This window comes from Hyla sarda, chromosome 3 (assembly GCF_029499605.1).
Source record: "Hyla sarda isolate aHylSar1 chromosome 3, aHylSar1.hap1, whole genome shotgun sequence".
NCBI classification, from domain to species: domain Eukaryota; kingdom Metazoa; phylum Chordata; class Amphibia; order Anura; family Hylidae; genus Hyla; species Hyla sarda.
In genome coordinates, this window is record NC_079191.1 from 174,646,497 (window position 1) to 174,673,942 (window position 27,446).

The following is a 27,446-nucleotide window of genomic DNA, read 5'->3' on the forward strand; positions in this document are numbered from 1 at the left end:
TCCAAGGAGAATTTCCGAGGTGCAATTGGGGAGGACCAAAAGTTCAATCCTCTCGTGATGAGATCCGATGCTCATAAGAAGGGGCTCCGTGCGGAAACGTATGGTACAGTCCAACCTGGCTCCGTTGACCGCGGAGATGCGGAGTGGCTTGACAAGACGGGTCACCGGAATATGGAATTTATTCACAAAGGACTCCCGAATAAAATTTCCAGAAGCTCCAGAGTCCAGACAGGCCACGGCTGAGAGGGGAGAGCTGGCTGAAGTGGAAATCCGAACAGGTACCGTTAGACGTGGAGAAGCCGACTTGGCATCAAGAGACGCCACACCCACGAGAGCTGAGTGTGAGCGTGCGTTTCCCAGACGTGGAGGACGGATTGGGCAATCCACCAGAAAATGTTCAGTACTGGCACAGTACAAACAAAGATTCTCTTCCTTACGGCGATTCCTCTCTTCCAGGGTCAGGCGAGACCGATCCACTTGCATGGCCTCCTCGGCGGGAGGCCTAGGCGCAGATTGCAGTGGAGACTGTGGGAGAGGTGGCCAGAGATCTAAGTCTTTTTCCTGGCGGAGCTCTTGATGCCTCTCAGAAAAACGCATGTCAATGCGAGTGGCTAGATGAATGAGTTCATGCAGGCTAGCAGGAGTCTCTCGTGCGGCCAGAACATCTTTAATGTTGCTGGATAGGCCTTTTTTAAAGGTCGCGCAGAGAGCCTCATTATTCCAGGAAAGTTCAGAAGCAAGAGTACGGAATTGTATGGCGTACTCGCCAACGGAGGAATTACCCTGGACCAGGTTCAGCAGGGCAGTCTCAGCAGAAGAGGCTCGGGCAGGTTCCTCAAAGACACTTCGAATTTCCGAGAAGAAGGAGTGTACAGAGGCAGTGACGGGGTCATCACGGTCCCAGAGCGGTGTGGCCCATGACAGGGCTTTTCCAGACAGAAGGCTGACTACGAAAGCCACCTTAGACCTTTCAGTAGGAAACTGATCCGACATCATCTCCAGATGCAGGGAACATTGGGAAAGAAAGCCACGGCAAAACTTAGAGTCCCCATTAAATTTGTCCGGCAAAGACAGGCGGAGGCTAGGAGTGGCCACTCGCTGCGGAAGAGGTGCAGGAGCTGGCGGAGGAGATGGTTGCTGCTGCTGTAGCTGAGACTGAATCTGCTGTAGCTGCGACTGGAGTTGCTGAGTCATGGTGGTCAAGTACGACAGCTGGTGATCTTGTTGGGCAATCTGTCGGGCTTGCTGGGCGACCAGTGTGGGGAGGTCGGCGACAACAGGCAGAGGAACTTCAGCGGGATCCATGGCCGGATCTACTGTCACGATGCCGGCTGGCAGGTAGTGGATCCTCTGTGCCAGAGAGGGATGACGTGGACCGTGCTAGTGGACCGGTTCTAAGCCACTACTGGTTTTCACCAGAGCCCGCCGCAAAGCGGGATGGTCTTGCTGCGGCGGTAGTGACCAGGTCGTATCCACTAGCAACGGCTCACCTCTCTGGCTGCTGAAGATAGGCGAGGTACAAGGGAGTAGGCAGAAGCAAAGTCGGACGTAGCAGAAGGTCGGGGGCAGGCGGCAAGGTTCGTAGTCAAGGGAGATAGCAAAGTTCTGGTACACAGGGTATAAACACACAAAAACGCTTTCACTAGGCTCTAGGGCAACAAGATCCGGCAAGGAAGTGCAAGGGAGGAGACTGGATATAGCCAGGAAACAGATGGGAACCAATTAAGCTAATTGGGCCAGGCACCAATCATTGGTGCACTGGCCCTTTAAGTCTCAGGGAGCTGGCGCGCGCGCGCCCTAGAGAGCGGAGCCGCGCGCGCCAGCACATGACCGCAGGAGACGGGAACGGGTAAGTGACCTGGGATGCGATTCGCGAGCGGGCGCGTCCCGCTGTGCGAATCGCATCCCCAACGGCCATGACAGGGCAGCGCTCCCGGTCAGCGCTGACCGGGGAGCTGCAGGGAGAAAGGCGCCGTGAGCGCTCCGGGGAGGAGCGGGGACCCGGAGCGCTAGGCGTAACAAGATATCACAGGATAAATACAAAGTGCATGCTCAAGCAGACTTGGAGGTGTATTGCACTCATTTGTTCAGAGCATTAACTATTCCCTATCCAGGGAGAATAGCAAACTGCTTTGAACATACTAGTGTGTGAATACACACCTAAACAAAAATATACAAAAACAAATAAACGGACATTACATGAATCCTATTGAACATCTGTGGAACAAGGTGAAACCTGCAGTCTGGAGAAGACACTGTTCACACCTGAGACAGCTGAGCAGTATCTTATGAGGAGTTTGCCAAGATACCTGGAGACCAGAGCAGAAGTCTCAATGAGAGTTACAGAAATCGCTTGATAGCAGTGACTGCCTCTAAAGGTTGTGACAAAATATTAGGTTCAGAGGACCATAATTTTTGTCCAGGACAGTTTTATTGTTCTGTTTTTCAAATGATCAAAATGATTCTGCTGAACCACAATTCAAAAGCAATGTCTGATTTTCCTTATTTATTTTCTGTAAACATTTTTTACTCCTAATCTTTATTACTATTGTCAGTTTCAAGTTATCTCAAGGAGCATTGTTGGTTTTTCTGAAGGGTACTAACAATTTTGTCCATATCTGTATAATGACCCTTTCCCCCCCCCCCCCCCCCTCTCCCATTAGAGAATATAAATATAGTGAATACTATACCCATAAGATAATCTGTTGTATTTTCATTCACGGTATCAAAGTCTTTTTTATTCCAAACATACTTGGCCTCCTGTCAGGAGAAAGTTTAAAGAAAATTAATACAACTGTGCCTCAGTCTAGGTAATGCTCCAGATTTGTTATTAAAAGGCTTGATAAAATTGAATTTTTCTTCTACAGTATATTTTACTAAGGAAATCCAGATACTGATACATATTTGTTTATATTGAAAATATAAATTGTTTGCAGATCTTACAGATCCAGATTACAGGGCAGCCATCTTGCCTGAACCTGTATTCACCCCCAAAATATTGAGTAACCAATAATGTGTGATAACTGAGATATTAGGGTTTTTCTCCATCTGACAACTCAGGGAATCCATCAGTGTGGGGATACATATTGTGTGTGTATGATGGCACAGTATTATACACTGAGATGGCCTGCTGCCTTTATTGCTCTGGGGGTTGCTCTTTATCGTTGACATCAGAAGTCCCTGTGATGCATGTATAGTTTTTGTATTTTGCTGCTTTATCTTGCCTAAATACGTCTGGGATGCTATGGAGGATTAGTGATGCCTACCAACATTAATCAACATTATGCCCCTCCCGTTATAAAATGGGAATAGGGATTTTATCCCATGGTACATTTATTTACAGCGGGACAGACTATTCCCTATCTATGTTAATTACATAGAGTTATACGGCTATGTTATATACCGGATAAATGGGTCTTCTCCCATCCTTGGGATAAAACTACAATTCTGTCTACTACTGCTTTGGACTATCTTTGTAACTTATCAGACCCTTTCCTTAACCCCTTAAGGACCAGGCCCATTTTGGCCTTAAGGACCAGACCAATTTTATTTTTGCATTTTCGTTTTTTCCTACTCGCCTTCTAAAACTCATAACTCTCTTATATTTCCATCCACAGACCCATATGAGGGCTTGTTTTTTGCGTCACCAATTGCACTTTGTAATTACATCACTTATTTTACCATAAAATGTATGGCGCAACCAAAAAATTGTGGGAATGTGGGAAAATTGAAAAGAAAACCGCAATTTAGCAAATTTTGGAAGGTTTTGTTTTCACGCTGTACACTTTCTGGTAAAAATAACATGTTTTCTTTTTTCTGTGGGTCAATATGATTAAAATGATACCCATGTTATATGCTTTTCTATAATTGTACTGCTTAAAAAAAAATCTCAAACCATTTTAACAAAATTAGTATGTTTGAAATTGCCCTATTTTGACTACCTATAACTTTCTAATTTTTCCGTATATGGGGCGATATGAGGGCTCATTTTTTGCGCCATGATCTGTAGTTTTTATCAGTATCACTTTTACTTAGGTTTTACTTTTTATAAAAAATTTTTGGAATAAAATGTGACAAAAAAGCAGCAATTTTGGACTTTTTTAAATTTTTTTACGTTTACGCCGTTCACCGTAGAGGATGATTAACAATACATTTTAATAGTTCAGACTTTTAAAGACGCGGCGATACCAAATATGTGTATTAATTCTTTTTTTTTACGCTTTTTTGGGGGTAAAATGGGAAAAAAGGACGTTTTACTTTTTTATTGGGGGAGGGGATTTTTCACATTTTTATTTTACATTTTTTTACTTTATTTTTTTTACATCCGGCCACCATGCTGGATGATCGGATCCCCGCGGGCGATCTGATCATCCGTTCAAAGTACCGCACTGCCGCAGATGCCGTGATCTGTATTGATCACGGCATCGAGGGGTTAATGGCGGACATCCGCGCTATCGTGGATGTCCGCCATTACCGGCGGGTCCCTGGCTGCTGATAGCAGCCGGGACCTGCCGGGCATGACGCGAGCACCGCTCCGGTGCTCGCAATCATGTCGGCGCGTAAATGTACGTCATGGTGCGTTAAGTACCACGTCACCATGACGTACATTTACGTCCATTGTCGTTAAGGGGTTAATAACCTATGACCTGAGTAGCTACAGCAAAATGTGTTGGTTTCAATATATCTAGTCATACATTTGTTGAATATCCAACTGATATATCACTGGGAAAAAGTCTGATGATTTGTAACCATTCATATGTATTTCTTGGTGTGTATACCAGAGTATTATGATGCTTTGCCACATGTCAGTGTACATTATTAAGTGCATTATCTTTCAGTCTCTTATTTTTACCGAATCCTTGCAATTAGAGTTGAAGTAAGACATTGCTCCTTTGTTAATAAGTTGCAAGGAAGGGTTTAGCTGCCTGACAACCTATGTCCCCTACACATAAGGAGGTCAGAACATTTGTGTGAACATCTCAATTTCAACATAAACTTCAGCTATGTGTCAGCTGCCTGACATTTTAGCCATTTGTTAACTTGTATTTGTTAACTTGGTGGGATGGAATTGCAATCTATTACGCTTTTGAGTCTCAAACATATATATACACATATAAATGGGCCAATTTTTTTCCCTCGCTGACTACTTTTAAACCATTAAAATTAATAGACCGCAAAGCACCCCTATAGAACAAACCCCCATAGGTAAAACATAACTTTTAATGTGTAGAACTAAATAGGCAAATGAAAAGTGACCAATATGTACATGAAAATACCAAAAAACACTTTTTTTAATATGCCCATTAGCCATAATGATGCTCCTAGTGGAGGCACATGTCCAATGGGTTTCAAAAAGGTCACATAGACCAGTAACTTAGGTAAACTTAGGGAAAATTAGTGCATTACAGAAGGATTGTTCCATAAAACAGTATATAACTAGTCCCTTTCTTTCTTAGACTGTGGGTATTGGTTGGGTACTAATCCCAGTTATAGGTATTGGTAAATGCTAATGTCTGTTTGAGTATTTTTAATTGGTATTCATGTGTAAATATTAGTAACTTTTCATTTGTCTACTTACTTTTACACATTAAAAGTAACATTTTACAAGGGGAGTTTTTTCTATAGGGGTGCTTTGTGGTCCTTTGGGCCAGTTGGTGTTGCTTTAACGGTTGATCATTCACCCCCCACTTCCAATTTGGGGTACGTTGGGGTCTGTAAAATGGATGTGGCCACTGTCAGTTAGCAGCAGTATACAATGGAATAACCTTTTTTTTTTACAGGATGCTGACGTATACCAGGAACGTATAGTGAAATCTACCGTACACTAGGATTGGAAACAGTGATATTAATTAAAAAAAAAAATGATGCTAAAAGTTACTGGCAACTGATTGTTGTAAATTGTTGTAAATTTTTGTCTGGAAAGATACTGTTAAATAAACGCACAACAGATGGAAACCAGAGGGATCCCATTTAAGTCAATAGTATCTGTTGTAAAACAGAATGTCCGCCTCCATTTTCTGGTCCCGAACAAAACCTCTGAGACAGATGTGAACGAGGCCTAAGTGATTTATATAAACTGCAAACACAAGGAGTCCTCCTAAATTCCCACTTAACAGAAATGTTTTTTACCTGTCTCTTGTTCAACCACAGATCAATTAAATTGAGGCCATCTTTTCTTACAGCCTGGTTTGATGTGCTGGTTGGGTATTCTGGGTCAGGTGTTCCCTTTGGACTCATATAGGCTCGGCCTCCTCCCAAAATTACCTTTGAATAAAAGAATATTTAAGTAACTTGCTCAGTTAATATGATTTATTACATATGTGTACTGTACTTATAATTACATCAATGTCTGTGTTGTGCACCAGCTGGTAGGCAATGTCCTTGCAACCATTGTTAATCATAGTCGTAGTCATCTCATTGTCAGAGTACCAGTTCCTGTTGGCACTATGTGCATAGGCAGCTGCTGGAGAGGCATGTTGGACGCGGGTTGTTGTCACGATACCTACAGATTTACCTATTTCAAATATTATAGAAAGGATCAGTTACTTCAGCACTGACTAAAAAAAAAAAAAAAAAAACAGCGAAAGAAAGTGTAAAAGAAAAGAAAAAAATCTAAATTGGAGAGAAGAAGGTAAAGTGAAAAGGGATGAAAGAAAGGCCACAGGAAAAAAAAAAGAAATGTAAGGTTGGGTTCACACTATGGAGTTTCCGACTGGACTACTGTTAAATTTTGGTCAGAAATTCTGCTGCATGAAGGTGTGATGTCCCAGTACAGGATATGTTCCTACAGTCCTGTCAGGTTGAGTCCCTGTACGTCCTCAGGGCTCTCCTGCAGTGTTCCCCCATAATGTGAATAGGTTGTATAAGTGCAAAGGACCTTTGAAGTGGGTTACATGAGTGTAGATCACATGATAATGTTTGTCACATGTTTAAGTCATATGTTTGCTACCCAGAGAGCACCAGGTGACCCGCAGTTGGCCTATGGGCTCTTTGATCAGCTCACCTTTATAAGATAGGGGAGGAGCTGCAATCTCTCTCTTGTGTTTCACTTTCTACTGAGGTTAAGTCCAGTCCAGAAGTCTCAGGGTAAGTGTCCAGTACATCTGGAGGCCTCAACCTTAATTGAAGCCACAAGTCAGTAAGTTAAATCATCTTTATCTGCTGTCACTACCTTAAGTCAAGTCAATTGTAGTAAGTGTAGCCTGCACCTATAGTCTCTCAAGTCCCTGCAAGTCCCAGCAAGCTGTGAGGTCCCCTGTGTTACTGGTCACCTCTCTGTGATCCTGGCTGAACTGTATAGACTGTACCATCTGTCTACCACAGTAAAAGCTACCGTTAATCTTAACCTGGCCTTAGATTATAATTAGGATTAGCGGTACTACCTTCGGGTGGTTACATAGGCAAACCACGCCCTGGCGTCACGAACATGAAGGGGTTAAAACCATCTACCCCTGGGCAACACCATCTGCCCCTTACACCTCACACCCTGTGGCTTACCACAAAGGTAAAATGCAGGTGAATGGTTTTTCTGTTCAGCTATTCACGCTGCAAAATTTTACAGACGGAATTCCAGTCAGAAAATTTTAATGAAATCATTCCGCCAGAACACTGAACCTGCTTCAATCCACGCGTACTCAGAATCTTTGGCTGGAAATTTTCTGGCTGCAGACGGATTCTGTAGTGTGAACCCGGCATTAGAGTGTAGTGAGATAGGGGAGGGGGAAAGAGAGCAGTGGTAGGAAAAACATGGCATCAAAAATTTAAAGCATCAGTGTAATTTGGCAAATACCATAGGGTCCAGCAATGAAAACAGAAAACTTACTCAGAATTTCACTGTAAGCATTTGCAAATAATTTTATGTAGGAGTCTATGGACTGGCAGATAATAGTTCAGTATATTCATTCTATATAGATGTATAAAATGGAGGCTATGAATTGTGTGTCTAGTAAGTCATACAGGAAATCTATGCTATTTCTCACCTGCCAATTTCGCTCGGTGAAGTATGGATTTTACTTCATTGCCAGTGGTGCTTGTACATACTCCATACTTTGCAGCTGCACTCACACCTAGGGTCCCAGAGTTGCCTTTTACTCCACACAAGTAGGCTGTACCTGTACCCGCACTGTCAGGGACCTGTGCATCTACATTGTACACCTAAACAAAACATGCAGTACATTTAGTCTTAGTCAAGGTACATTCACATGGGCGTGGTTTACATTGAGCTTCTCACTGCAAGTTTGAGATGCAGCTAATTTTCCGCTGCAGCTCAAACTCCCAGCAGGAAACTCACTGTAAACCCCCACCTGTGTGAATGTACCCTAAAAACACTACACTACACTAAATAAAGGATAAAACACTACATATACATACACTCCTAAAGAGTTATGCACCCCCCATTCCCCCACAATAAAAATGAAAAACGTCTGGTATGGCAGTGTTTCCAAAACAGAGCCTCCAGCTGTTTCAAAACAACAACTCCCAGTATTGCCGGACATCCACTGACTGTCCAGGCATGCTGGGAGTTTTGCAACAGCTGGAGGCACCCTGTTTGGAAACACTGCCGTAATTTTGGTATCGGAGGCAAGTGTAATTCTATGCAAATCCCTAATTTAGGCCTCAAATGCGCATGGTGCTCTCTCACTTCGGAGTCCTGTCATATTTCAAGGCAACAATTTAGTGCCACATATGGGTTATTTCCGTAGAAATTGCCTAACAAATTTTGGGGGACTTTTTCTCCTTTTACCCCTTATGAAAAGGTAAAGTTGGGGTCTTTTTTACACTAACATGCTGGTGTTGCCCCATACTTTTCATTTTCACAAGAGGTAAAAGGAAAAAAAGACCCCCAAAATTTGTAACGCAATTTCTCCTGAGTACGAAAATACCCCATATGTGGGTGTAAAGTGCTCTGCAGGCGCACAACAAGGCTCAGGAGTGAGAGCGCACTATGTAAATTTGAGGCCTAAATTGATGATTTGCACAGGGGTGGCTGATTTTACAGCGGTTCTGACATAAACGTTAAAAAATAAATACCCATAGGTGACCCCATTTTGGAAACTGCACCCCTCATGTAATGTAATAAGGGGTGCAGTGAGCATTTACACCCCACAGATGTCTGACAGATTTTTGGAACAGTGGTCCATGAAAAATTTTATTTTTTACACCTCTGTCAAACGCCAGTGAGGTGTAATTGCTCACTGCACCCCTTATTAAATTCTGTGAGGGGTGTACTTTCCAAAATGGGGTCACGTGGGGGGTCCACTGTTGAGGTACCATGGGGGCTTTGTAAACGCACATGGGCCCCGACTTCCATTCCAAACAAATTATCTCTCCAAAAGCTCAATGGCGCTGCTTCTCTTCTGAGAATTGTAGTTCGTCCGCAGAGCAATTTACATCCACCTATGGGGTGTCTCCATACTCAGAAGAAATGGGGTTAAAAATTTGGGGGGGGGGGGCATTTTCTCCTAAGATCTCTTGTAAAAATGTAATGTTTGGGGAAAAAACAGCATTTTTGGGAAAAAAAGAAATAAATTGCCATCTACATATCCGACTTTAACAATAAGTCGTCAAACACCTGTGGGGTGTTAAAGGCTCACTGTACCTCTTGTTACGTTCTGTGAGGGGTGTAGTTTCCAAAATAGTATGCCATGTGGGTTTTTTTTTTTTTTTTTGCTGTTCTGGCATCATAGGGGCTTCCTAAATGTGACATGCCCCCCAAAAACCATTTCAGCAAAATTCACTCTCCAAAATCCCATTGTCGCTCCTTCCCTTCTGAGCCCTCTAGTGCACCCGCCGAACACTTGACATACACATATGAGGTATTTCCTTACTCGAGAGAAATTGGGTTACACATTTTAGGAAGATTTCTCTCCTTTTACCCCTTGTAAAAATTAAAAAAATGGGTCTACAAGAACATGCGAGTGTAAAAAATGGAGATTTTGAATTTTCTCCTTCACTTTGCTGCTATTCCTGTGAAATACCTAAAGGGTTAACAAATTTTACATCCACAGAGCACTTTACATCTACATATAAGGTATTTCCTAAAAAATTGGGTTACAAATTTCTTGGCAGGATTTCTCTCCTTTAACCCCTTGTACTGTAATAATTAAAAAAAATTCTCTACAAGAATATGCGAGTGTAAAAAATGGAGATTTTGAATTTTCTTCTTCACTTTGCTGCTATTCCTGTGAAATACCTAAAGGGTTAACAAACTTTCTGAATATAATTTTGAATGCTTTGAAGGTGTGAAGTTTCTATAATGGGGTAATTTATGGGGTATTTCTCACAGAAAAGCCAAATCCACTTCAAACTAAAAATTTTTTTTAAAATTTCGAAAATTGCTGCTATACTTTTAAACCCTCTAATGTCTTCAAAAAGTAAAAACATGTCAACTTTATTATGCCAACATAGACATATTGGCTGACATTTATAATTGTATGACTGTTTTTTTGTGTCTAGAAAAGGCGCACAAAAAGCGCAAGCAGGGTTTATTTGCGCATCTGTCTGCGACATGTCGCAGACATCGTGCGCCAGTCTGCGACACGATGCGACATTTCCCGACGGACCCGATGTGGATTCTCCCAAACCCGAAAAAGGGGCGTAACCCAACATTTCTGAGCTTTCCCACATATTTATAAAGGTTTCCAACCCGAATTTGTTGAATTGCTGTGGATTTTTTCCCGACAACTCAGAGGAGTTGAAAACCAAAACCTACAAAACCCACGTGCGACAAACAGGATGCGACATAATAATAAATACCAGGGGAAAAAAGCAGTCGGGTAAGAAAGCAAGATAGACTTACAACCCGATTTTCTAAGTAAATGAGGGCCAATGTGTGTGTGTGTGTGTGTGTATGTATGTAAGTGTGTGTGTTCCAGCATCACATCCAAATGGCTAAAGATATTAACATGAAACTTGGCACACATGTTACTTATATGTCAACAACAAACATAGGATAGGTGATTTAACCCTTACTCACCCCCATATGCCAGGGGCCGGGTTTTTGTATAAAGTCCCATACAAGTCTATGGGAAATATATGTTATTGCATAACTTCCAAACGGCTGGAGATATTTCGATAATACTTGGTCACATGTTACTTATATGACCACTTAAAATATAGGATACTTAACCTCTTAAGGACGGGGGGTTTCCGTTTTTGCATTTTTGTTTTTTGCTCCTTGCCTTTAAAAAATCATAACTTTCAATTTTGCACCTAAAAATCCATATGATTGCTTATTTTTTGCGCCACCAATTCTACTTTGTAATGACGTCAGTCATTTTACCCAAAAATCTACGGTGAAACGGAAAAAAAAATCATTGTGCGACAAAATTGAAAAAAAAATGCCGTTTTGTAACTTTTGGGGGCTTCCGTTTCTACGTAGTACATTTTTCGTTAAAAATGACATCTTATCATTATTCTGTAGGTCCATACGATTAAAATGATACCCTATTTATATAGGTTTGATTTTGTCGTACTTCTGGTAAAAATCATAACTACATGCAGGAAAATTAATACGTTTAAAATGGTCATCTTCTGACCCCTATAACTTTTTTATTTTTCCGTGTATGGGGCGTTATGAGGGCTCATTTTTTGCGCCGTGATCTGAAGTTTTTAATGGTACCATTTTTGCATTGATAGGACTTATTGATTTTTTATTCATTTTTAAATGATATAAAAAGTGACCAAAAATGCACTATTTTGGACTTTGGAATTTTTTTGCGCGTACGCCATTGACCGAGCGGTTTAATTAACCAAATATTTTTTATAATTCAGACATTTCCGCACGCGGTGATACCATATATGTTTATTTTTATTTCTATTTACACTGTGTTTTTTTTATGGGAAAAGGGGGGTGATTCAAACTTTTAATAGGGGAGGGGTTAAATGACCTTTATTCACTTTTTTTTTTCACTTTTTTTTTGCAGTGTTCTAGCTCCCATAGGGACCTATAACACTGCACACACTGATCTTTATCATTGATCACTGGTTTCTCATAGGAAACCAGTGATCAATGATTCTGCCGCTTGACTGCTCATGCCTGGATCTCAGGCACTGAGCAGTCATTCGGCGATCGGACAGCGAGGAGGCAGGTAGGGGCCCTCCCGCTGTCCTGTAAGCTGTTCGGGATGCTGCAATTTCGCCACGGCTATCCCGAACAGCCCACTGAGTTAACCGGCAGCTTTTACTTTCACTTTTAGCCGCGCGGCTCAGCTCTGAGCGCGCGGCTAAAGGGTTAATAGCGCTCGGCGCCGCGTTCGGCGCTGCGCGCTATTAGCGGCGGGTCCCGGCTTCACTATGACGCCGGGCCCGCCGTGATATGATGCGGTGTTACCGTGTAACCCCGCGTTATATCACGGGAGCAGGACCATGGACGTACCTGTACGTCCTTGGTCCTTAAGGGGTTAATTTAACCCTTAACTACACTATGGAAAATGTATGTTCCCACATAACTTCCGTACGGCTGGAGATATTTCAATACCTGGTACACATATTACGGGTCAGGATATGAGGACGGGATAGGAGGTCGAGATAGGAGGACGGGATATGAGGTGGGCATAGGAGGTCAGGATAAGAGGTCGAGATAGGAGGACGGGATAGGAGGTCGGTATAGGAGGTAGAGATGGGAGGATGGGATAGGAGGACGGGATAGGAGGTCGGGATAGGAGGTCGAGATAGGAGGTTGAGATAGGAGGACGGGATAGGACGACGGGATAGGACGACGGGATATGGGGTTGGGATATGACAACAAGATATGAGGACGGGATATGAAGTCAAAAGCTTCCTTTGTTGATTTTCCTCCACAACAAGGATTAGGAAGGAAAAACCGGGCAATGCCGGGTACTCAGTTAGTTAATGCATAGTTAGTCAGTTAGTTAAGTGAGAGTGGTCAGAATTGCAAAAAAAAAAAGAGCCCTTAAGGCGAAAATGGGTCCCTAAGGGGTTAAGGCAGTTTTTTTATTATTGTACCAGGGCTGTTTGAGTTTATATTCCAGGACTACATTTTAGTCTTAGTCCAGCTCTGCGTACAATGTTTGCCCTGGAGATAAGCAGCACCACAAGTCCCATATGGTTTAAATATCCTTGGTAACATTGTGCATGCTGTTTATAGCCCTGACCTTTCTGGGCTCCTCTCACCAGTCCAACCATCATAAATACAGCAACACTAACTCCAATGTCTAAGCTCTAAAGTAGTATTATTTCACCAAACATTTAGAGTAAAATTTATCAATACCTGTGCAGTGGAAAAGTTGCCCAGTTGCCTATAGCAACCAGATTGCTTCTTTAGGTTTTGAATAGGCCTCTGAAAAATGAAAGAAGCGATCTGATTGTTTGCTGTGGGCAACTGGTCATCCTTTCCTCGCATAGGTTTTAATAAATCTCCCCCTTAATGTTTTGACAGGGCCATACTGTGCCTGACACACATCACTGATCAGGTATCTAAGGGTTGCATTTTACTACTCCCTTGATTGGTTGAGCAGCAATGGTTAATATGTGAATATGTGTGGATTTTTTTAAAGGATGTTAATAGTTACAGATTGACCATGATAAGGAAGATTTATATGTGTTAAAGGCTCCAACACTGTTTAGTCTTACTACTCTGTGATGGGTTCATGTTAGTGTTGGAGGACCTTTAGCGTCTCTGGTAGTCTGGAGAATAGGTTACGGCATTGGCTCCCGTATCAACTTGATAGCTTCTTCTCTGCTGCTACGGTTTTGAGCTGGATGCAACGTAGACACATTAAATGTTGCATTCACATATAATGTATTGATATTAAATTAGACATGTGCAGGATGATCACTCATTTGAAGCCTATGATGAAGCCTACAATACGGGAATGCGATTATCTGTATTGTTTGATATGTAGGTGTAATGATCTGCATACAGTCTGAACCTCTGATGTAGCCTTATATGTCAATATAGCAACTGATGAATTCCATTAGTGTTGTAACCAATTGTGTAGTGTCCCAGTACCATCTACATAAAGTTGTCCTGTGGCTGTGAGAGAACTTTCAGCAAGTTGCATAAATCTGTATGTAGGGATACTGAGTAAGGGTAAAAAAAAAAACGTCATATGCCGTGTTTCAGATAAATGATGCCCTGGTCACATTATGGTTCCTAGCTTGTTTCTACAAACAAACTTCTAGAAGGCTGAGGGAAGAGTTCCTAGTCCAGCCTCCTCTTTCAAAGAGAGGTGGACCCGAACCAGTCTAGATATGGCCTTGACCAGAGAAACGTCTCTTTGATCTGTTTATGCTAGGTATAGATTCACCTAGACAAAATTGTTATTTTTAGGTTTTATCCTATTTAAGAAAAAGCATGGTACATACAAGTCATTGTTCTGTTCCATTCTACACTGTGAAGGCAAAGTGGTCAATTCTCTTCTGCATATACTAATAGCATATACAAATATCTTCCATGTCTTATGGTTGAAGTTAGCGCTGTGTCACTGAACATGTCACAGAAGTTTCCTGGGAACTATAAATCAGGTATCGCACTATAAAAATCAGTAAAAAGAACCAGTATAAGTTTATTAGGTAGTTGTGCTGGCTGTTTTTCTTTTTTGTGTTTTTGCTTTGCAAGGTAGGGAGGGGGGGCACTCTCTCTAGCAGTGCACCCCTCCCTGTTACACAGGAGGTTTTTAAATTGATAGTGGGTCCTGCATGTCTGAGGCCATATGCCCAGCAGAGGTGAGTGGATTAATCATGTTAGGGTCCCATCCGACAAGAGGCCACCTCCGCGTGGTGGATGGGGGACATGTTTTGATCAAAAAGTGTGCTGAGAACCTCCATATTTTTACCTAGAGTGCTGCTGCAACCTTCTTTTTTGTATAATAAGTCAATCTGTGTTGGCCTTACACAAATAGAGTACAAGATAACTGGACTATATCTTGTCTGTATCCTGCCTGCAACTGCATCTACATTAGTAACTTCACTTACACATGTGGATAGCATACTAGAGACCGTCCATTTCTGGAGGGGAGGGGGGGGGAAGCAATGTTTAAAGGGACAGTGACAAAATATTCATTAATCTGTACCAAAGACTTTAACATTCCAATAGGTCTTATTCCTGCACTTTGTACTATGGGGAGAACTTACTAGACAAAAGGATTGTTGGGCTTTCAGGGGATAACCAGTTACGCCATTCTGTCATGTGGCACCACCCTCTGGTTTTTGTGCTGCAAATACAATAAGTCATGCCAAAACATTGCATGTTTGGTGAAATAAAGCTATTTTACAGCTTTGAAACAGGAGTTAGCGCTATTACATTTTCTGATGGTTGTCCTAGCAAACAGCTCTCCCAATCTCAATTCTTAAACAGTACCTTTCATGATCTTGTTAAATGTTATAATCCTCCCAGTTCACTGCCCCCATCATGATAAACCCTCTGACTTTATTTGTTTTATTTTTTAGTTTTTTACCTTGATATTGCTTTGTATTTTCTGCTAAGTCTCAGTCAGATTCACAGACTGGGAAGAGGCGTTACCCAGCAGGCTGTGACATCATCTGAAGCCATACAGGGGAGAACTCCCTCCCTCACTCTACTACACACAGCCCAGAGCAGTTCAGTGTGTGAAAGGAGCTATGATTGGCTAAGGCTGCATCCCCCCCCAACACCTTCAGCACTCCAGACGGCATTTCCGGATTTTGAACTTCTGCCAGGCCAGCAGGAGTCCCAAGTCTGTGCAAGAGATGGGGGGAAATGTGCTCTGGACAAGTAGGGAAACACCTAGTGGTAGCTTTTTTTAAACACAAATAAAACATAGAAAACTAAATTTTTTTAAACAATGTACATAAGAAAGATTTTTTTATTTACCATAAGGAGTGCAATAGCAAATATTAGTTTTAATGAGAGTGACCATTTAACTTTAAAAGGGATAGCTGACGTTCTGAGCATTTTAACTGGCGCTATATACTGGATATTTAAGCAATACTTTAACCAGTATTAGTTTAGTGCTAAAGGCAAAATTTTATTACCTTTAGGACTTTCAACTTGCTTGCTACAGGGATGGATGACTTAATGCTACATGATTTTCTGGTGCTATGTAACTCGATAAGGAATATCATATGTGTTTGCTGTGCAGCCCTACTGATAAAATTGTGAATATATTGGTGTGTGTTATTGTTATAAATTCCATCTTTACCTTAGATAGAGCCACGTATGGAAACTTTTCCATCTCTAATATATTCTCCTCCCCAGGCTGTCCTGCTAGTTGTCCTTGGTATATACGGGCTGCAGTAATTGTTGGCACGCCCATCCCTGAAATCAGACACATCAGATAAAAGATTCCAAAAGGTGTAAAATTCTGTAGAAAACCCACCTTAAATTTAATCACATTTTGAACGGAAAATATTGTATTTATACACTTCTGTACCTACAGATGAGAAATAAATAGTTGCTTCCCTTCTGTTAAAGAAAGAAAAACAACAATGTTCCCTGAAATAACTTGAAACTGACAGAAGTGACAATGAATAAAAATATACTGAACATTAACTGATGAAAATGTACAGACATTGCTTTGTCTGAATTGTGTTTCAACAGAATCATTTCCAATCTGATAAAACTGTCCTGGACAAAAATGATGGCCCCAGAACCTAATATTTTGTCACACAACCTTTTGAGGCAGTCACTGCTGTGGAGTGCCACTGGGGTGCGATGTGAGGTGTATGGGGCAGATGTTGTAGCCCAGGGGCAGATGGTGTTAACCCCAAAATGTTCGTGATGCCAGGGCGTGGTTTTACCAAGAAACACTCGAACGGTAGCACTGCTAGTCCTAGGGCAGGGCAAATAAGAGTCCAAGGCCAGGTTAGGGTTAGTGGTAGCTTTACTGAGGTGGACAGATGGTACAGTGTTAACAGCTAGGCCAGAATCCCAGAGATGACTAGTAACACATGGGACCTCGCAGCTTGCTGGGACTTGCAGTGATTGGACAGACTTTAGGTCAGCCACGCTGACTATAATAGACTTGACTTGGCTGAAGATAGTGACAGCAGACATAGATGACTTGACTTACTGACTTGTGGTTGTAATTTAGGCTTGAGGCCTCCAGATGTGCTGGACTCTGGCTCTGAGACATCTGGATTGGATTTGACCACAGCAGAAAGTGTGGTAGAAGAGAGAGATTGTAGTACGTCCCCCTCTTATAAAGGGGGGCTGAGCCAGGAGCCCATAGGCTAGCTGCGGGTCATCTGGTCACCTAGGGCTCTCTGGGTAAAAAAACATGTGACTTTAACATGTGACAACCATTTTCATGTGATCAATAACCATGTAACCATATCAAAGGTCTTTTACACATAATATACAATTATACAGATTATAGGGGTACAATGCAGGTGAGCTTTAGGGATGTGCAGGGACTCAAGCTGATAGGACTGTGAGATGCATATCCCATACTAGGACATCACACTGCTATCAAGTGATTTCTGTAACTCTCAATCAGACTTCTGCACTTGTCTCCAGGTATCTTGGCCCACTCCTCATAAGATACTGCCCCAGCTGCCTCAGGTGTGAAGGTGTCTTCTCCAGAATGCAGGTATCAGCTCCTTCTACAGATGTTTACAGGATTCAGATCAGGGCTAATAGAAAGACGCTTCAGAATAGCCCAATGACCCATGACCTGCGACAGAGACCAAGCTCCCTGACAATGGGTAGCACATTTCACTCCAGAATGCCTTGATAGTCTTGAGATTTAATTGTACCCTGTACAGATTTAAAGGGGTACTAGAAATCATTTTTATTATTTTTTTATTTTTTATAAATTGGTGCCAGAAAGTTAAACAGATTTGTAAATTACTTCTATTAAAAAATCTTAATCCTTCCAGTATCCTTCAGCTGCTGTTATGATCCACAGGAAGTTTTTTTTTTTTTTTTTTTTTATTCTTTTCTGCCTGACCACAGTGCTCTCTGCTGACACCTCTGTCCATTTTAGGAACTGTCCAGAGTAGGAGCAAATCCCCATAGAAAACCTATCCTGCTCTGGACAGTTTCTAAAATGGACTGGGGTGTCAGCAGAGAGGATTGTGGTCAGGCAAAAAGGAAATAAATAAAAAAAGAACTTCCTGTGGATCATAACAGCAGCTGATAAGATTTTTATATAGAAGTAATTTAAAATCTGTTTAACTTTCTGGCACCAGTTAATGTAATATTTTTTTTTCCAGTGGAGAAGCCCTTTGAGACATCCTGTGCCAGATGTACCAAAGCAGTCACAAAACATAACAGAGCCTCCTCCATGTTTCACAGTAGGTATAGAGTTCTATTCGTGAATTCGGGTAGAAAAACAGACATGGTGCACATCTACAATCTTGTATAATGATCTGATTGCTTCTCAGCATAATATCAAATACTAACAGGTTGTTAGTATACATTTTTGATCAAAAAGTACAAGCCCACTCGCCACGTCAAGGCCACCTATTTAGAGTGGGTCCCTAACGTCCCTAGCATAAAATGGCGCAGCACCGAGTGGCGACCACCACCGCCGCGACACCAATGCCCACAGGGGGGGGGAAACGACCCACCGGCAGAGCGGCCCCAATGTCACTCAAACCAGTCTATGGGCCGCACCCCCCCGCAGACACGGCGCCACGGCAGTAACGGACACCGCACAGCACAGCACCACACCAGTGTGAACAAGGTGTAATGGCTCACTTACCATGCTCTCCCAGTCAGACTGGGAGGCTGCTAGGAAAGAAATGACCCATGTGTAGCTAACTACTACTTATATAGGGTTGGGCTGAGGGGGTGGGGAAGAGTGCAGACAACATGTTCAAAAAAAAAAAAAGAGGGGAACATGTTTGAACATGTGCTGCACTCTTCCCCACCCCCTCAGCCCAAACCTATATAAGTAGTAGTTAGCTACACCTGGGCCATTTCTTTCCTGGCAGCCTCCCAGTCTGACTGGGAGAGCATGGTAAGTGAGCTATTACACCTTGTTCACACTGGTGTGGTGCTGTGCGGTGTCCGTTGCTGCCGTGGCGCCGTGTCTGCGGGGGGGTGCGGCCCATAGACTGGTTTGAGTGGCATTGGGGCCGCTCTGCCAGTGGGTCGTTACCCCCTGTGGGCATTGGTGTCGCGGCGGTGGTGGTCGCCGCCCGGTGCTGCGCCATTTTATGCTAGGGACGTTAGGGACCCACTCTCGATAGGTGGCCTTGACGTGGCGAGTGGGCTTGTACTTTTTGATCAAAAATGTATACAAACAACCTGTTAGTTTTTGATATTATGCTGAGAAGCAATTAGATCATTATACAAGATTGTAGATGTGCACCATGTCTGTTTTTCTACCCGAATTCACACTGTGATTTCTATCCCCTCCTTTTTTTTTGTTTGAACATGTGCTGCACTCTTCCCCACCCCCTCAGCCCAAACCTATATAAGTAGTAGTTAGCTACACCTGGGCCATTTCTTTCCTGGCAGCCTCCCAGTCTGACTGGAAGAGCATGGTAAGTGAGCTATTACACCTTGTTCACACTGGTGTGGTGCTGTGCGGTGTCCGTTGCTGCCGTGGCGCCGTGTCTGCGGGGGGGTGCGGCCCATAGACTGGTTTGAGTGGCATTGGGGCCACTCTGCCAGTGGGTCGTTACCCCCTGTGGGCATTGGTGTCGCGGCGGTGGTGGTCGCCGCCCGGTGCTGCGCCATTTTATGCTAGGGACATTAGGGACCCACTCTGGATAGGTGGCCTTGACGTGGCGAGTGGGCTTGTACTTTTTGATCAAAAATGTATACTAACAACCTGTTAGTTTTTGATATTATGCTGAGAAGCAATTAGATCATTATACAAGATTGTAGATGTGCACCATGTCTGTTTTTCTACCCGAATTCACATTGTGATTTCTATCCCCTCCTTTTTTTTTGTTTGAACATGTGCTGCACTCTTCCCCACCCCCTCAGCCCAAACCTATATAAGTAGTAGTTAGCTACACCTGGGCCATTTCTTTCCTGGCAGCCTCCCAGTCTGACTGGGAGAGCATGGTAAGTGAGCTATTACACCTTGTTCACACTGGTGTGGTGCTGTGCGGTGTCCGTTGCTGCCGTGGCGCCGTGTCTGCGGGGGGGTGCGGCCCATAGACTGGTTTGAGTGGCATTGGGGCCGCTCTGCCAGTGGGTCGTTACCCCCTGTGGGCATTGGTGTCGCGGCGGTGGTGGTCGCCGCCCGGTGCTGCGCCATTTTATGCTAGGGACGTTAGGGACCCACTCTCGATAGGTGGCCTTGACGTGGCGAGTGGGCTTGTACTTTTTGATCAAAAATGTATACTAACAACCTGTTAGTTTTTGATATTATGCTGAGAAGCAATTAGATCATTATACAAGATTGTAGATGTGCACCATGTCTGTTTTTCTACCCGAATTCATAGAGTTCTATTCTTTGTCTGCTTCATTTTTGCATCTACGAGCATACTGGATTCATCAAAACCTATGCAGAGGAAAAGTGGATCATATTGCATTTTTCATTTTTAGAAAAGCCTCTGAAAAATAAGAAGGGATCTATTTGGTTGCCATGGGCAACTGCTCCATGTTTCCTCTGCACAGGTCTTGATAAATCTCCCCAATAGAGTTGATGTGACTTGAAAAATCTCCAATTGTGTTCCAACTGTCGAAAGGGCATTCTTCCAGAATATTTGTGGCTTGTCAATAGGATTTGCTTTCAACAATGGTGACCTCCTCGATCGGCACTCATTAAGTTTATTTTGGCTCAAACAGTGACGGATGGAGTGATGTGACAGTGATGTACCTTGACCTTGGAGTTCACCTCTTTGAAAGTTGTTCTGGACTCTTTGGTTATAATTAATATTATCCATTTCTTTGATTTGTCATAAATTTTTGGTTACAGTTCCGTGAACCTTAAATGACCCTTCAGAATAATATGTGCAACTGTAGTCATAGGAACATTATGCTTTTTGGAGATGGTCTTATAGCCTTTGCCTTTAAAGTGTACCTGTCATCAACAAAAACTTTTTATATAATGTAGATAATACCATTATATGTATATTTGTAATATACATTGGTTAAAGATGTGTATATTTTTGTCCCTGCAGCTATTGTCTGTGTGTCTCTATGAGGAGTCCAAATACAGGAAGTGAGGGTGGACAAGCAGGGCTCTGTGTACTGAGGACAAGCAGGGCTCTGTGCACTGAGGCTCTATAACATGCTCCTGGCTCATACATCAGGATGATTGACAAGCCAGGAGCCTGAACAGAGCCCTGCTTGTCCTACCCTCACTTCCTGTATTTGAACTTCTCAGAGACACACAGGCAATAGCTGCAGGGACAGCATTTTTTTCAGCCAAAAATATACAATATTACAAATATACATATAATGGTGTTATCTACATTATATAAAAATATTGTGTTGAGGACAGGTACACTTCAACATGCTTGTCTATAATTTCTTTCTAATCTCCTGAGACAACTCTCTTTGTCTTTCTGTGGTCCATGTTAACTATGGTACACATCAACAGCACAGTGACTACTTTTTCCCCCTTATATACTGTATAGGCGACATTCAAATGAATGGGATCAGTTCTAGCATCAGTTTTTCTCAGGCACATTTTCTACAGCGCCAGAGGGAAAAGATGCCGGACATGTGTAAAGGAGGCCTTAGTATAACATGTCCCTATAGCCCAATTATTTCCTATATTTTCTAGGGTATCATCATTTTTGTCCAGGCAATGTCTGATTTTCAGCAGTTCATTTTCAGTAAATGTTATTAATTTTTACTTTTGTCAGCTTTAAGTTATTTCAGGGAGCATTGTGGGCTTTTCTGTCTTTAACAGAAAGGTACCAACAATTAAGGAAAGTCATATGAAAAAAATATAGTTAAATATATACTATAATCCCATTAAAAACTGCATCAGAATTTACGAGCAGAATTTTAAGGCTGGATTGCATAGTCTGTGTGAATAGGCCCTAATAAAGGTCCTTTATTGTATACAGTTTTTCATTTACACTTCTGTTAGTTTATTAAAAATAGAAATAACATTTCTTCAAGAACAGTACATTTCAACACAATCATCTGCTATTCTGCAAGTATACACATTGCATTGTAAGGAATTTATATTTGCAAAGCCCAGCCACGCTTATCTGACCGGCACCCAAACATGATTTTTGACAGATAAAGCAGCCAGAATCGCATCCAAAGTCGTCCGAGGGCCAGGCCTGGTTAAGGGCCTGCCGCCGCCACCACTACTGAGGATCCAGGAAACTTGTCCCAGATCCCCAGCAGACAGCGCTGCCTTCTCCAGTATGTGCGATACACGCACATGCAGGAGAAGGTGTCCCCTCTGTGTGAGCTGCATCTGCAGATTACACAGAGGAGACGTGACCTCCGACCCTCACGCAGCATGCAGTACAGGCACCAATGAAGTCACTCATCAGCACCTGTACTGTTGAGGGGAGAAGACACGGGCCCCTGCTGCTGAGGAGATCTCTGGTGGGACATCAGGTGAGCATAATTTTATTTTATTTTTTTTAACTTTGCATATCCCTATGGGTAAGAGGGGTGGTGGGTGTAACTCTGCCTATACCTATGGGAAAGAGGGGGGGGGTGTAACTGCATATAGCTATGGGAAAGAGAGGGAGTGTAACTCTGTATATACCTATGGGAAAGAGGGTGGGGTGTCCCTGCTTATACCTATGGGAAAGAGGGGGGGTTGTAACTCTGCATATACCTATGGAAAAGAGGGTGGTGCAACTCTGCATATACCTATGGGAAAGAGGGGGGTGTCCCTGCTTATACCTATGGGAAAGAGGGGTAACTCTGCCTATACCTATGGGGGGGTAACTCTGCCTATACCTATGGGGAAAAGGGGGGTAACTCTGCCTAAACCTATGGGGAAAGGGGGGGGGGTAACTCTGCCTATACCTATGGGGGAGGGGTAACTGCCTATACCTTTGGGGAAAGGGGGGGGGTAACTATGCCTATACCTATGGGGAAAGGGGGGGTAACTGCCTATACCTATGTGGAAGAGGGGGGTAACTCTGCCTATACCAATGGGGAAGAGGGAGGATAACTCTGCCTATACCAATGGGGAAGAGGGGGGGGGGTAACTATGCCTATACCTATGGGGAAAGGGGGGGTAACTCTGCCTATACCTATGGGGAAAAGGGGGGTAACTCTGCCTAAACCTATGGGGAAAGGGGGGGGGTAACTCTGCCTATACCTATGGGGGAGGGGTAACTGCCTATACCTTTGGGGAAAGGGGGGGGTAACTATGCCTATACCTATGGGGAAAGGGGGGGTAACTGCCTATACCTATGTGGAAGAGGGGGGTAACTCTGCCTATACCAATGGGGAAGAGGGAGGATAACTCTGCCTATACCAATGGGGAAGAGGGGGGGGTAACTATGCCTATACCTATGGGGAAAGGGGGGGTAACTCTGCCTATACCTATGGGGAAAAGTGGGTTTAACTCTGCCTATACCTATGGGGAATGGGGAGTTTAACTCTGCCTATACCAATGGGGAAGAGGGGGGGGGGGTAACTATGCCTATACCTATGGGGAAAGGGGGGGGTAACTCTGCCTATACCTATGGGGAAAAGTGGGTTTAACTCTGCCTATACCTATGGGGAATGGGGAGTTTAACTCTGCCTATACCAATGGGGAAGAGGGGGGGTAACTCTGCCTATACCAATGGGGAAGAGGGGGGGTAACTCTGCCTATACCTATGGGGAAAGGGGGGGTGGAGGGGAACTCTGCTGCCTATACCTAAGGAGAAAGGGGGGTTAACTCTGTTCCTATACCTATTGGGAAGACGGTTTAACTCTGCTGCCTATATCTATGAGGACGGGGGATTAAGTCTGCTGCCTATACCTATGGGGAAGGGTGGGGGGCTAACTCTGCTGCCTATACATTTGGGGAAGGGGGGGTTAACTCTGCTGCCTATACCTACAGGGAAGGGGAGGGGTTAACTCTGCTGTCTATACCTACAGGGAAGGGGGGGTTAACTCTGCTGCCTATACCTACAGGGAAGATGGGGCTACCTAACTTTATACCTGGATGCCTAACTACTTACCTACATACCAGGTTATCCAACTACCTACATACCCAGCTACCTAACTATGTACACACCTGGCCTTCATACATGGCTGCCTAACTACCTACCTGGCTTGTCACCTACCTACATATCTGGCTTACTGATCTACCTACCTAGTTACCTGGCTACCTACCTACCTGCCCTTTTACTGTGCAAGACACCAAGGAGGGCATTATTACAGTTTGTGGGCCTATAGATGGAAAGATTGTATAGAGGAGGGGAGGGCACTGGAAAATGTAAAGTCTGACATGTTTGTCCTGCAGATGTTAAGAGATCCACATGGCGGTCTTATCCGTACAGAGAAGAAAAGGAAAGAGGAAGCCGCGGATCAAAAAAGACGTAATTGTGAGTCTCAAAATGTAACTGTAATCACTTATATGGTATAAACATCCTGTGTACAGCTGATATCTACCGCCATATGGTCCTGTATATAATCACTTATATTGTATACAGATCCAGTATAGTATACTGGTCTGTGTATAGTGGTTTTATTCAGTACAATATGGTGGTATTATCCAGTTATTGTGTGGTAGTATATATTTACTCCTTGTATACCAGCATTATTGGTCATGGAAATTTTCCTACGTTAAAGTGTTTCTTATATATATAAATTTTAGTTTATTGTGTGTGGGATTTGGGTGGAATAGAGGCGTGCAGAAGATTGACGAGCTGCAGAGCCTAGCAGGGGCCCTTGCCTTTTTTTGGTCTGGGGGCACCGAGTGTCCGCCCCTGATTACATGTGTTCACAACAGTAAGCTTTGGTGGGTAGTTTGGGGGGGTAAAACACTGGTGACAGTTGCGCTTTAAGAGCTTCTAAGGACCGATATTTTTTTCATGAACTGAGGTGTAAAATCATAGAAATAATACAGGGTGTACTTTCTTTTTCTCATGACTTAAAATGTAAATAATATATGTGTGCTATACTGTTTTAATGTAATTATGTGCCATGTCCTGGCTCTGCAACTTGAGATCCTCCATAGACTTTCCACTCTCAGTACTCAGCAGGTTACATGGCAGGTGTCCATAGACTTTAATCTCTTTTATTTCTTTGATATTTCACTAAGGCCTCATTCACATTGCAACACCTTATCGGGTCGGATGCAAATGGCCGTGTGAACCTAGCCAAACATGCATGTCAAAATTTTGTGCAGAAAATATGGAGAAGATCCAGGAGCTAACCAGCTCTATGAATGGCAGGTGCTAGCCGTGTAATAGTGCTGACACATAATGTAACTGTTCAAATACTTAGATGTCCTGATCAATAGCAAGTGTGGTATCTATGCATAAAAATGCCTGTACAAGGTAAGAGTAAAAGGACAAAAACGCCATGAAGGGGTTAAGCTACTCATAGACATTAGAAGAGTTAGTTATAATGAACAATTCCAGAAATTTCAATCTTCCCACCTCTACACACGCCTAGGAGGTGATCAAGACTTGTCCAGAGGAAAACTGGTGCGTGAGCCCCTAACAAGCAATTCCAGATGCCACAAATAAGCTATTTGATTGGTTGCTATGGGCAACTGCACCACTTTTGCGATGCAAAGGATTTGATATATCTTCCCCCAAATTTCAGGCTTTTCTGAGCCTGGTGATAACTTACCGTCCCCCAAAAACATAATGAGATTCTTGGCCTTGTTGACATTGGGATCCAGATTTAGTGCAGCTTTTAAAGTCTCCCTGGCATTATCATTCCAGTACTGAGGGATTTTCTCAGCTTCTGTAAGTCACAATGAAATTAGTACATTAATGTACTCAGTATCTGTTAAAATATGCTACAAAAGTAGTATATGAATCAAATATCTTAACTGATATAAACCTTGAACATGAAAACTGCGCTTTATTGCATTCTGTGTTAACATTAAAAACAACCATGTTGGTCAATCATAGTCAATCTATTCTGCCTCCCTCTGACTACCACCAAAAAACATGGTACAGTTTAATGTATTAGGGTTTTGCCTAAGTGAATACACCTTAATCTATACAAATAATGAAATAATATAGATACATTTAACTCATTTTATAATGTTAATAGTAGATGAAATATTGCTATATATGTTAGTATATGAAATTCAGTGGTACAAATGCATATAGAAAACTACCGATTTATCAGTTTGATAAGTGGGCCTAGCTGATAATGTGATTTCTATGACAATGTATTTTCCAGGAGCTGTCAGTGTGGCAGCTACAGGGGATTCAGGGCAAGTGAGTATCACTTTTTTATTATTTTTACACAACTTATAGCCATATATATATAAAGAAAAGAGATTATTGTCTGACAACCTCTTAAAGGGCCATAAAGAAAGAAAACGGTCCAGAACTTTTTACAGGTAAAAACCGCTTCTTTATTAAGTCAATACCGACAAGACAAATAATCCAACGCGTTTCGGACCTACACTCGGTCCTTAGTCATGGCATACACACTCAGTAAAAAGGAGATACATTTAAATAAAACATTATGGTCACATGACCATTCATCAATTGGATGAGGGAAAGCCTGGAAAACGTGGCATGGATCCCAGAAAGCATCTGTATAATGCATATACATAGACAAAGAGAGGGGGCAGCAAGCAAGGGAATCATAACTTCAAAAAATAATAAATAAATACCTGTAATGGAGACCAGAAGTAATAATGATAATACCACTAATAATATTAATACCCTCCTCTTTCACATTAGCATGGTCTGCATGGGCTTTTTATTGCTCTTCTATAGTACAATGTATAAAACATTTTATTAATGTTAATGTATCTCCTTTTTACAGAGTGTGTATGCCCTGACTAAGGACCGAGTGTAGGTCCGAAACGCGTCGGCTTATTTGTCTTGTCGGTATTGACCCAATAAAGAAGAAGCTGTTTTTACCTGCAAACCAGTGCTGGACCGTTTTCTTTCTTTGTGCATTCATACGGTCAGGGACGCTGCTGATCAGGCCCGTGCACAGGTGCAGAGAGGAGGAGGTGAGCTGTCGCTCTGATTCATTCATTACTTGCACAGCGTTGGACGTGCTCCCTCTACCAGCGAGCAGCAGTGCAGAGTCTAAGTGGGATCTCCTTTTCCAAAATGGAGACAAGACATGTGGAGGCTGAAGTGGGTGCTAGCAACACTTTACCCAAACAGGATTTGAATCATGCCGCAAAAGCGAGTGCGGTCTTTGGCACTGAACATCTAAGTGCTGCCACCCCTGCCTCCCAGGACTTTATCGATATGATGAGGAGCCTGGAAAATGTTAAGATCAAAGAAATGAAGTTATGGTGGGACTATTAGGCACTTTCGACCTATCTGGACAAAAACATGGTGCCTCGTGGACTCCGCTTGAAGAAAAGACCTACCAGAGTTTTCTCCTCCGCTTTCCAGAATAAATGGGATCTAGCCTTGCTGGACTGTTCCAAAAAAAATAATTGGATACATAGTGGAGGAGGAAGAAA

The 27,446-nt window shown here is 42.8% G+C and overlaps 1 protein-coding gene across 1 annotated transcript in view; it reads right to left on the reverse strand.

The window, feature by feature from the left end:
- Nucleotides 1-27,446, reverse strand: part of LOC130360679 (alkaline phosphatase-like) — a 54,506-nt gene that overhangs the window by 11,447 nt on the left and 15,613 nt on the right. The window contains exons 3-8 of the mRNA XM_056563230.1: nucleotides 25,625-25,741; nucleotides 16,143-16,258; nucleotides 7,980-8,154; nucleotides 6,342-6,514; nucleotides 6,130-6,264; nucleotides 2,691-2,760 (exon numbers count right to left, since the gene is read on the reverse strand). Coding sequence (XP_056419205.1) covers nucleotides 2,691-2,760; nucleotides 6,130-6,264; nucleotides 6,342-6,514; nucleotides 7,980-8,154; nucleotides 16,143-16,258; nucleotides 25,625-25,741 — 786 coding nt within the window. The remainder of the gene's footprint in view (nucleotides 1-2,690; nucleotides 2,761-6,129; nucleotides 6,265-6,341; nucleotides 6,515-7,979; nucleotides 8,155-16,142; nucleotides 16,259-25,624; nucleotides 25,742-27,446) is intronic.